The sequence below is a fragment of the Mustela nivalis genome (genome assembly GCF_964662115.1).
Source record: "Mustela nivalis genome assembly, chromosome: 8".
NCBI lineage: Eukaryota > Metazoa > Chordata > Mammalia > Carnivora > Mustelidae > Mustela > Mustela nivalis.
Window position 1 is genome coordinate 106902633 of NC_139027.1, and position 12632 is coordinate 106915264.

Genomic DNA, 12632 nt, shown 5'->3' on the forward strand with positions numbered 1-12632 from the left:
TGGAAACTGCCCTGTACACTTCTTATACCATCACTACCATCCCCATGGCCCAGTGCACGAGTAGTGTTTTGTTTAGTTTGGGTTCTCCCACAAGGAAACTCTGAAACGAAGAGCAAGTAGTATATTTGGGAGATGACCCCAGGAAGCTTTGGTGGGGGAAGAGGAAGAAGGCAGAGAAGGGAAGAAGCCATAAGGTTACGTGATCAAGCCAGTGATCACAGTGGGCAGTGAGTGGAACACTGGGCACTAGCATGTTGACTTTATTAGCATTGTATTCCATCTAACCTCTGGACTCATCAGCCACAGAAAGAAGTTAAGTTTTATCTTTTATGTTCACAGCCTCTTATGAAGCTTCTATGAAGTACAGAAAAGATTTAAATAAAATCCAAAATGAGATCTGTTTCTTAATAGCACACTCCTTTGCAATTTCTTAAACTCACTGGGTATCATCCTGGGTATTCAATCGACACCGCATCGCATCCCCTGAAGAATCTTCTGTCTTTTAGGAAGCGAATACAGACAAAGGAACACTCTTAGCTGTCACCGAATAAAGAGGCTTCCTCACCATTTCTTTTTTTAAAAATCAAAAAGTCCTGAGCCAAGGGTTGCAGAAGAAAGATGTTCTCTGAAGATGAGAGAGAAATAAGAGGACCACAGAAACCATTAAACACTATAAACTAAGACCAATGCAGATAATTGAATCTGGAGAAGATAGAGAAACTATTAAAATAACAGTCTTCAAGGGGCGCCTGGGTGGCTCAGTGGGTTAAAGCCTCTGCCTTCCGCTCAGGTCATGATCCCAGGGTCCTGGGATCGAGCCCCGCATTGGGCTCTCTGCTCAGCAGGGAGCTAGCTTCCTCCTCTCTCTCTGCCTGCCTCTCTGCCTACTTGTGATCTCTGTCTGTCAAATAAATAAAATCTTTAAAAAAAAAATAGTCTTCAAGTCCTGCATGAGACACTTTTTTGAAAAGTGAGTGAATGGTGGTAAAAAAATAGCAAACACAAAATTAAGATGTAGCATAAAAGATTTAAAGGACACATCAGATGGACAATATTATAACACTGAAGGTTGTTAAAAGAAATACTTGTATGACATATGGAAGATTGTGGGATTCTTTCTTTTAAAGGCTTTAAAACCAAAATAGACTCTTCTTTACTGAGTGGGTAGTTCTCAAGACTTCTGAGAGTGTCCCCCAGACCCAAAGACCAATGCCTATTAGCACATGGCTGGGAAAGAATGAATGAAGGGACTACACAAACCATAAAACTTTCTTCTGGTTTGTATAAAGGAAAATGAAATTAAGAAATAAAATTATAGTGTTTCAGTTCAAGGTGACAAGCAAGGTATTTTCATTTACTTTCTTTCCCTCTCCAAAGGGATGAAATAAAGGCAGATGAAATTAAAAAGGCAGATGAAATAAAAAAAAAAAAATCCATTACAGAGGTGTAAAACTGAGAGGGTTCACCTATGGAAGAAGGAATGATTTCTAGTTGACATGCAAGAAATGGTAACCAATTGAAAGTGGAACACGGTGCTTGGGTCTTTGGCTCATGATCTCAGGGCCCTGGGATCAAGCCCAGTATCAGGTTCTGTGATCAGCAGGGAGCCTACTTCCCCCTCTCCTTTTGCCTGCTTCTCTGCCTACTTGTGATCTCTCTCTCTCTCTGTCAAATAAATAAATAAAATCTTTTTTAAAAAGTGAAACACTACAGAATAGAGAAAGTGAAGAAAAGTCTCTTTAAAGTTTCTTTAGAGGAATTCTTATAGTAGTATGAAGAATAGAGGCCATTTCAGTTGCCCTACTAGGTATTTACTCATAAGACATGAAAACAGGGGCACCTGGGTGGCTCAGTGGGTTAAAGCCTCTGCCTTCCGCTCAGGTCATGATCCCAGGGTCCTGGGATTGAGTCCCACATTGGGCTCTCTGCTCAGCAGGGAGCCTGCTTCCTCCTCTCTCTCTGCCTGCCTCTCTGCCTACTTGTGATCTCTGTCTGTCAAATAAATAAGTAAAATCTTAAAAAAAAAAAAAGACATGAAAACATATGTTCACAAAAAGGTTTGTATGAGAATTTTAATGTAGCTTTTTTTTTTTTTTTTAAATAACATCCCAAGCATTGGAAACCACCCAAATTTTTACCAAGGATGGATAAACCAATTGTGATGTAGTTGTGCAATGGAACGCAACATGGCAATAAATTAGAGAAATCTACTGATACGCCCACCAAAACAAATGAATCCTCAAATCATTATGTTGAGCAAAAGAAGCCAGACACATACACAAAACTGCACAGGGTATGGTTCCATCTGTATGAAGATCTAAAGTGGACAAACTGATCTATGATGACAGGAGTGAGACACTGGTTGCCTTCAGCAGGAGTGAATTGCCTATGAATATTCCCTAGAAGACTTTCTGGGATGATGATTCTATATCATAATCTTGATGGTGGCTAAATGGGCATATACAATTGTCAAAAATGGAACTGAACTTTTAAGACTCACTTATTTTATTGTATATAAATTATATGCATTATTAAAAAACTAAAAATGCTGAGAGAGAAAAAAGAGAGTGAAGAGGAAGAGGAGGGGAGGAGGAGAGAAGGAGAAGGGAAGAAGAAAAAGAAGGGAAAGGAGAGAAGAGGCAAGGCTATAGAAGCTAGGAGAAAAAGGTGAGAAAAAAACTGATTAAAGAGTGAATAAGCAAGAAATTACTCAACAAGAATTCTTAAGATGAAGAGAAGCATGGAGCTTCAGATTAAAAGTGTCCAGTGGTGCTAACCAGAACTACCTAACTAAAGCCTTAAATCTAAACACAACATGATGACATTTCTGAAAGTTATGAATAAAGTGAAAAATCCTAAAAGCTTCTAGTTAAAAAAAAAAAAGTCATCTACAAAGACATAGTATCATGTTTTTGAGTGAAACATGAATAAAATGGGATTTTATCTTCAAAATTCTGAGGAAAAACAACATGGAACACAGCCAACTACCAAATTAACATTTAAGTATGAGAACCAAATAAAGATATGTTAAAGCATTTAGGATCTCAGTGAGTTTAGCCTTTGATAAAACCCTCTCTAAAATAAATTTCTGAGAATGTTTTCTAGCAAAATAAAAGATGAAATATGAGATTCGAGTAGCAGCAACAACAGATGAAGAAATAAGTAAATTTTACAGTTATATCTAAATAATTATTAGGAACATAAATGAAACTCCTAAGAAATTATTCCTAAGACAGTTATAATGAAAAAGAAAGAAAGAAAGAAAAAAGAAACAGAAAGAAAGAGGAATAATCGGGTATTAAATATTCATATAATGTGATTAAAAGTTGAGAGATACATAGAAAGAGAAAAGGCATGCCAGATTCTTATGTGGGGGGGAGATTTAGTTATAAATACGGATTGATTTTCAGCACTGATAGAAAAGTGTAAATTCAAATCTGTTAAAATGTTAAGAGTAACAGCAACAGGACATTATCAAAACTTGAGGAAAAATGAACATGGTAAATAATATTTAAATACTTATTGAATGTTCATGTGCTAATAAAGTACTTAACATGCATTCAGTGATTTAATTTTTACAACAGCACTAGGAAATAGTTATATATCTAATTTCCAGAGGAGGAAATTAGGATATAGGCTAACTCTCTTGCCAAAGGTGACACAGAAAATTGGAAGGTAAAAGGCAAAATGAGAAAAATTATGGAAATTTGAGAATACTACATAAAATGGGAAAAATATCTTCAAATCTACCCATAATCACGGTAAATATAAATGAGTTAAATTTATTGATGTATTGCATGGAAAAAGAAATTTAGCTATTGGTTATTAATAAGAGAGATATTTAAAAGACACTCAACAAATCCCAGGAGGAAAAAAAAAAAAAGGAAAACAAAAAAGGTATTCAAGACAAAAACCAGTAAAATGATAAATAAGGAATTTCATCTTGATAAAATATAACCACCAGAAAGGATATTTCATGTCCCAACATCATGGATTCTAAACAAGTAAAGCAAAAATTAATGGGATTATGAGAAATACACAAATCCACAACAGTAGGATAAAAATGAAATTAATTTCCTTGAGGAATCAGTAGATAAGTAAAAAATAAATAAATCAAGAGTTGGAGGTTTTTCATAATATAATTAACGATCTTAATCTGATAGGTCTTACAAAGAGATGTAAGATTGTACAGCATAAAAATATACAGTCATGAAATATTTGCAAAATACGTTTGTACTATGTACAAACTTTAAACTGAGAAAGTCTAATTTATCAGTATGTAAAAATATATTATATTCTGGAAAATGTAATTTATCAAAATTGATTAAAGAAAAGTTACATTATTTGAATAGACTACTGACCATGGAATAACATGGAATGTTAATCAGAGATCTCAAGCAAAGAGGTACCAAGGCCAAAAGGGTTTTATGAATAAATTTTAACCATCTCATAATCTTATTTAAAGTGCTAAGGTGAAAAAAAATGAAGATTTTCAACTTATCCCATGATGAATATTGATGAGTATTGAAATAGATACTTCTAGTTTTCATGCACACACCAGGAAAACTAAGTATATACTTTTATAGCTTTCCTAGATTCCAGAACTAACAAATTAGAAACTATAACAATAAGAAATAAAACCTTATCAAAATAGCAATCAAACCTAGGTATGATAGGACAAGTAGTAGCTATTCATTTGGACAAAAAACAGAGTTATATCTTGCTATATCTTTATCTTAAACCTTAACCCCACAATAAATAAATAAATGGACCTTAAACCCACAAATAACACCAAAGTAGATTGTAGTTCTAAACAACAGCAGCATCGACAACAATGAAACTATAGAACTGTTAGAACAAAATCTGTTTAAAGATTATGACAATCTTTATCTGAGGAACTCTTTCTTAAGTAAGGCAAGAAAACCAAAAGTCACAGGGGAGATGATTCAGAGTTGTTTACATTTAAAACAGAAAGTTTTTGCATGGCCAAAGGCAGTGGAAACAATATTAAAAGATGAGTGCAAGATTGGTCTAAACATTTACAAACCCTATGAGACAAAAGATCAATATGGTAGAGATTTTGCAAAAGATGGCCACAATAATTCCTCCCAGCCCCATACACGTGCTCCTTTACAATGTTACTTTGTTGGTCTTCCAGTTAAGAAGAGTCTATTTCCCGTCCCCTAGACTCTGAACTAACCCATTGATTTGTTTGGCCAACAGAATGTAGATGAAGTTGTACAAGTTCATCAAGAGGTCTTGTAATTTCTGCTTTTACTTTCTTGTGGCTCTAAGACCACCATGTAAAGCCATGAAAGCTAGCTTCCTTGAAGATGAAAGACCTGAGAGAGAGCCTAGGTGACAGCCAGCATCAACCATCAGACATATGAGTGACATCATCTTGGACTATCAAGCTCATGTCAAGCCAACACAAGGCTACAGCCACAGCTGTAATTCTGGGTGAGTTCAGTAGAACTACCCTGCTGAGCCCAGAGCAAGTTGCTGACACACAAACTGATGAACTAATAAAATAATGCTCGTTTTTAGCCACTAAACATTGGGGTGGTTTGTTATGTATAATAGCTAAGTGGGACAGTCATCCATAGTTTATAAAGAAGTCCAGGGATAAGAGCAAATACCCTGGTTGGAATATGGGCAGGCAAGTCACAAAACAAGAAAGACAATGCTTGTTGACCTGAATCAGAGCTGGGAGTCCTGCTGAGGAACTGGAAAAGGAACTTGGGCTCCACAATCCACCTGCCTGCATCTGAATCCTGGCCCTGTTCACCACAGCTGCGTGGCCTTGGGCAAGTTACACAAATCTCTCCAGGCCTCAATTTCCTCACCTATGAAAAGGCTATAGAAAACCTGTCAATCCCACAGAACCATTGCAAGGAAACTTACTTGTATTAAGTACAAATAAATGTGCCTTTTGCTTCTACTGCTATAAATAGCTCAGGTGACCTCTTGCATCAGAAGCAGTGAGTATAGGGACGCCTGGTGCCTCAGAGGGTTAAAAGCCTCTGACTTCGGCTCGGGCCCTGATCCCAGGGAAGCAGGGAACCTGCTTCTCTCCCTCTCTCTGCCTGCCTCTCTGCCTACTTGTGATCTCTGTCAAATAAATAAATAAAATCTTAAAAAAAAAAAAAGCAGTGAGAAGCTAAGCTGTTTTATTGAAAGCAAGTAGAGGGATAAAAGAAGAAAGCTCTTAAAGATGGTAGTTAGGATGCAGAGAACAAAGACATTGAGTTACATTTCAGAGCTTGGTTTGCCATTATGATATTATAAAAATATCAATTTTGTGGTTTATAATACTTGCTTCTATCTCACTGTCTTAACAAATTCTAGCTTTATTATTTAAAATTGGTAGAAATTCATGGTTTTAAATTTGACTGAGATTAGTAGAGAGGCAGCCATAAAATAATAATAATAATAAAATAATATAATAATATTATATTATTATTTTATTATATTATAATTATTATTATATTATAGTAATAATTATTATTGTTGTGGATTCTATATTTTAGAATGCTCTATCTTCCAGACTGCTTTCATTATATGTAATTGTTTTATTACTATTATCAATTAAAGACATGAAAGAACTAATCTGAGTTTCTGATTAACATGACACACTCATTTCAATGGAGCTAAGATTTTATTCAAAAGTGAAAAAAGTTAAAGTTTTTTGTGCATTTTTATGCAGCTGTTGCAGACAACTGGACAATTTCTTATAAGATATTTTAAAATACTGAAAGCAGTACGCAGACTGACATTGTTTTCATGAGCCACATTATGGCATGCTCAAAGCATTTTACTGCCACCTCCTAACAGCGTACCTACAGTATGGGGATAGTCACTGAGCTAAAAAAAAGAATGTATCCTCTAGTATGTTGAAACTACCCCCCAAATCGTGTTAGATCATGTTTATATATATGTGTGAGTATGTATATATAATGTTATCAATGTATGTGTATATATATATAAATATGTATATTCCTATTTAACACAATAAGATTGTCAAGATGTGTTTGAAAATTTAAATTGTTAAAAGGCCTTCTCTGTCTTACAGCCAGCATGACGACTTTGCTAAGAACTTGGAATACAAATATCTTCAAAGATTTTTCAGTATAAAGTAACAAAAACAAATTAAGCAGCTTCTAGCTGTGCACCCCTGGACAAGTTACCTAACATCAATGTTTTCATTTGAATCTGGGATAGCGATAGTGCCTGATTCACAAGACTTTTGTTGATATACGTAAAGTGTTAAGAACAGTGCCTGACACATAAAAGACACTTGAGAAATCTTAGCTATTATTGTTGTTATTCTTACTACTATTTTATTGGGTGTCCTTGATATGTCCAAACCACCAGATCTTAAATAAGGGAGTATCTCTTTTTTAAAAGATCCCAAATACCCTACTGTTGGGTAAATAAACCAACCATTGTGCATTTCTAACTGCAACCTTGTATTTTAGAATATTTTAAGCGGTAATAACAAATAAATAAGGTAGTATAAGGATTGGTTAACTTCCAGGCTACAAAAAATGAGTTTAGCAACTCAAAATATCACAGAGCCAAAATAAAATAAAATAAAAATTAAATAAAATATCCCAGAGCCAACAAACTCAAATGGGACTTAATATGGGTTAAAAATGCCCAATAAACAGGAAGAATATAGTGTCCCCAGTTTTGTTTTTAAATGCACCTGTTAGTAGTGAATTACATTTCACAGGGCTGAAAACAACATACTAATAAATGTCTTTTGCAGACCTTCTCACTTGGTGGAACATACTTTCTTTCTCCATTTGAATCGTAATATCTTTAGAGAGCCAAAGAAATAACTTTAGTCAGGAAGAATATAAAACTTTTATAATAACAAATTACAAAAGAGAATAAAGTTATGAACCAAACTGTTAAACTCATCATTCTGCCTGGATCAGTGCATAGAGTAGACCAAATAGCCAAACACTATTACAAGATAAGCTGAAACGGGGGATTAGCAGCTCCTTGGGACCCAAGATATTCCTAGGACCATTACTCCTTCTAGATCCCCCATTTCTTTTGCCCTCTTGGGGAAGTTCTTCAGCCAAAGGCCCTTTTGAGAATTTAATCCACTTCCCCTTTGCAGTTGCCACTTCCACCAGCTGCTTCTCTCATTACCTTACTGTTCAGGCAGAAAAGGCCAACCCCAGGTTATTCTAATGATAGCAAACACCTCATAAAGAAATCTGCCAAATTTACTTTTCCATAGAACACCATTTTTACAGCTTTTCATGAGCCCATGAGGAAAGAAAGCATCATGTATAAAATATGACTTCCAGAAATCTTGAAGATATTAAGAATGATGTCTACAGTGTTAGACTGCTAGATGTACCATAGTCTAAAGAATGGGCATCTCTTCTCTTCAGTTTCCCCAGAGGAATCCTATCAACCTGTCATTGTTCCTGTTGGCCCATGGGAATTGACATTTTCAAAAATGTCCCCAATTTTTAAAAGAACTGCAAGCTCTGGGGTGTATGTTTTTCCACTCCTGGTTTGGCATTTGCGTGCAAGGATCACCTTGCTTTAGTCTATGACACCCTGGCAGAGAGAAAACTTGGTATAATTTTTTTTATATAATTTTTTATTTTTTATAAACATATATTTTTATCCCCAGGGGTACAGGTCTGTGAATCACCAGGTTTACACACTTCACAGCACTCACCAAAGCACATACCCTCCCCAATGTCCATAATCCCACCCCCTTCTCCCAAACCCCCTTCCCCCCAGCAACCCTCAGTTTGTTTTGTGAGATTAAGAGTCACTTATGGTTTGTCTCCCTCCCAATCCCATTTTCTTTCATTTATTCTTCTCATACCCACTTAAGCTTGGTATAATTTAATCAAGAATTTGGAGTGTATGAATGTTGGCAAATTTCCTAATCTCTTTTGTGCCTCAGTTTTTGCATCTGCAAAGGGGGCATATTTACAGTATAGAACTTCATTAAATCAATGAAATTCTATAAAGCGCTTAATGCAGTGGCACACAGTAAGCACTATGGAACTATTTAAGTGAATTCTCTCTTTAACAGAACTCTTCACAAAAATTACACAAAACGTAAAAAAAAGGAATTAGTTGGGACAATGATTGTAAAGCCCTTGGGAACAATGAATAATACTTATCTGGACATTGCAGAGTAAAGAGTTTTGGAGAGGCTGGTTTGAGGAAGAGATTTTAGGAGTCAGAAAATTCCCACTGCTTCTTGGGAAAATCCTTTTTGATTTCTACCCATGCCCCAAGTTGACAACTGCTAACACCCTTAGACTCAAGGAAAAGTGTCTTCCAAGACAGCGGCAGGAAATTCCTACCTGAGCAATCCTTCATTCGGAAGCGATAATTGACCTTGTGTCTGAAGCCCCTTCTCCCCTCCCTAAAGGCGACCCCCACCTCCTCCACCGTCGCCCTTCCTTGGAGCTGAACGGATCATCAGAATCCCGTTCCTAAAGCGACCCTCAACAGGAGCGGAACGCTGGAAGGCTTTACTAGACATCTGAAAGCCCCAGGTGACCCGGCCCCAAGCACGACAGGTGGCTTGACTCCGCGCCCTCTGAAAGGCTGGGGACGTACACGGGAGGCACGTGGACTGCCTGGGCAGACAGAGGGTGTCTGGCCATTCTCCTCGGGAAATTATTTCCTGATCTTTGGCGTTACTTTCCCAAAGGGCGGACTCACTGAGGTTCTTCCTCTCAAACCTACGTTGGGGATATTACCCTTAGTTAAGCCTCTCCAACCCTGTCGTCCCCTCTCCCCCAGAGTAACATTAATCAGCCTCTAAAGGGCAACCAGAGACTGGAAGCCCCCTAAGGCCAACACACACACACTCCACACCTCCTCTGCGCATCCCAAGCCTCGCCCCCCAGGTACCCGACCTGTGACAGACCTGAAGGACAGCGTCTGCCAGACCTCTACGCAGGGTTCTGCCTCCAGGCACTTACCCCCGCTCTGCCTCTGCCGGAGACAGGTTGCCCCCGCCCGGCTGCTGCCCAAACATTTGCTCTTTAGTGAGGCGGGGGACCCGCCTCCACGCATGCAGCGGGTGCTAACTCAGCACCCCGCCACCCTGGGCCCCGCAGCCACGCGCGCCCCTCTCTGGCGGCGCACTCACCTGCAGCTGGGTCCGGCTGGCGTTGCCCGCGGCCGCGTCCGGCCCGTCAGCGGCTCCCGAACCGCGCAGCACCGTGATGTGCAGCGTGAGCAGCAGCAGCCCCAGCAGCAGCAGCAGCTCCGCTGCCAGGCGCACCATCCTCTTAAGACGCGCGGCTTTAGGACCCGGCGCGGCGGGCGGCGGCGGCGGCGGCGGCGCCGGGGGAGGAGGAGTTGGAGCCCGGGAGCCCGGCAGCGCGGCTCCCGCCTCGGCCCCTGCCGGGGCCCCGCTCCCCGGGCCGGCGGGGCTGGCGCTAGGCTCAGCGGGGCGCGCCGGGCCGGGGGAGCAGGAGCCACCGCCACCGCCGCCGCCGCCGCCGCCGCCGCACCACGGCGGAGCCACCGCGGGGCCGGGGGCGTCCAAGCCGGCTGCGGAGCAAACCCCGGCGCTCCCCGGTGGCGGCGGCGACGGCGGCGGCGGGGACGGGGGGCAGCCCGGGACCCGGGCCGGGCCGGGGACCACCCTGCGAGCAGGGGGCAGCGGGGGCGGCGGGGGCGGCGGCGGGGCGGGCGCAGCCGAGCCCCCGAGCGCACATGGGCGCCCCAGATGTGGCCGCGGCGCCGCAGCTGGAGCGGGAGCGGCCGCCAGAGGAGCGCGGAGAGGAGGAGGAGGAGGAGAAGGAGGAGGAGGAGGAGAATGAGGAGGAGGGCTTCAGTGGCGGCCCGGAGTTACCTCCACGCTTGGCTCCCCCGCCCTTGCCGCCCGGAGCCACTCACCCGACGAGCCACCTCCCCTCCTCCCCGCGCTCCTTCGGGCCGCGGGCCGCGCCGCCCAGCCGCCGAGTCCTAGGGTGAGCCGACTCCAGATGGGGGCCCCGCGTGCACAGGGGCTGTCACTGTTTGGAGGTGACCCGGGTGCCCCTCCGGGGTCGGCGTCCGCCTGCCGGGCTGCGCCAAGTGCGCGCACTGCTGCCGAGGTCGCTGTAGCGGGCGAGGGCAGACCTTGTGCGTACTGAGGCTCGGGGCTGTGGGTGGGTGGGGTGCCTGGGCGAGTTTGGAAATCTTTATTGACAAAGTGGAGTTAAGAGTTGTGGTGATGGAGAACCGAGAGGGTGAAGGACAAGCCAGGTGTCTGCCACTGTGCGCCCCTTGCCGAAACTGCCGTGCGTGTGTACGAGGGGAATAATAAAGTGTCGTTCCAGAAGGGTCTTGACACTTGGTCCTGGACTGGGGGCCGCAACTCCCTGAGCAGCTCTTCACGCGCCCGCGGCGCCGGGTAGAGCTTGGGAAGTGAGACGTGGGTGTGGGTCCGGTCGAGCGCGCAGGTGGCTCGGCTGGAAGCTTCTGGAGCCAGGAACGCGCGGCTCAGGCGTGCAGGACGTAGTTGGGGCACTGGGGGTCAATCTCAGCTCAGGCAGTCACGCGTCGAGGGGCTCATCCCGGAGGCGCTGCTCCCGGAGGGGACCTAGGGGCTGCCGTCGCACAGCCGCCGCTCCCGGGCCACCGCCTCATGACCGCGCTGCAGCCTCGGGCTCCCGCGCGCCGTTCATGCCTTGCTGGGGGCCTTGGGCAAGTGGAAGGGCTCCAGGGTTGAGCAGAGGGCGCGGAGTTCTAGCCTCGGATGCGAGATCGAAGTGGGTCCGGTGGCAGGCTCGGATAACCGCAGTGGCAGCGCGCTTTTCCCTCCCTTTCGATCAGGGTCTGGCTCCGGCCTTCCCGAGTGGCTCAGAGTGGTGAGCACAATGCACGGCTGGGGCCTTTTATATCCCGTTTCCCCCGCCTCCTACCGGGTTTCCTCCTTCCCTCCTTCCCTGTGCCCGCCCAGCCGGTCCCTCCCAGTGTGTGGAGCCCTCCGCCTAGGCGTTCGCACACGTACGTTTTGCAAATTTCCAAACCTACCTCGCTTCTGGGGCTCCGGTTCCCTGGGGCTGATCCTCCCGAGTCTTGCTTAGGTGACCAAAATTAAATAAACTTTTTTCGCCTGCACGCCTTTCTCCGCCCTACAAACTTAAGATTCTAAAGTCAACTACCTTCCGACTTCACATCTTTACGCAAGGCACGTCAGCGGAGTCTTACCCAAATTAAGACAAGAAACCCTTCATCAGTCCAAAAGTTCCTCAGGTCACCGTGACATTTTGCAGAATTTAAATAGCAGTGGTCAAGATAGGGTGTAATGGTTGCGTTTTAATCTGTGTCCGGGAAAGGAAGGGCTGAGGCTAGTTGCCGCTTAGGAGATGCTGTGAGCATTTTCAAAATTCTAACCAGCCCTAACATTTTATTAATGAATTGGCAGCTGTTTATAAAGCACTCAGTATCTTTCCCTTTTCTGTACTTTGGGGAAGGGTTGCAGGGGGAGAAAGGGGAGATGTTTGCAGGGAGTGCTTGCTTTGGATTTTTAGGCGACCAGTCCCGTCAGGCATCTCATTGAAATCTCTGGGCTCTGAAATGTCAAATAATTGTCAGCCAGAGCGCTGGGGGAGAATTTGAAACAATAGACCGTCCGCAGT

At 43.1% G+C, this 12632-nt stretch overlaps 1 protein-coding gene across 3 annotated transcripts in view; it reads right to left on the reverse strand.

Annotated features, from left to right (window-relative positions):
* Positions 1-12097, reverse strand: part of ISM1 (isthmin 1) — a 76404-nt gene extending 64307 nt beyond the window's left edge. The window contains exon 1 of one of the 3 annotated variants that reach the window (XM_082745750.1): positions 12025-12097. Coding sequence is in view for 1 of the 3 variants with exons in the window: in XM_082745748.1 (XP_082601874.1) it covers positions 10148-10285 (138 nt within the window). In the remaining 2 variants the exon portion in view is untranslated. Of the gene's footprint in view, positions 1-9922; positions 10094-10147; positions 10378-12024 lie in introns of those variants that run through there. The other 2 variants (XM_082745748.1, XM_082745749.1) reach the window with 2 other exon arrangements.
* Positions 12098-12632: the final 535 nt, after the last annotated feature.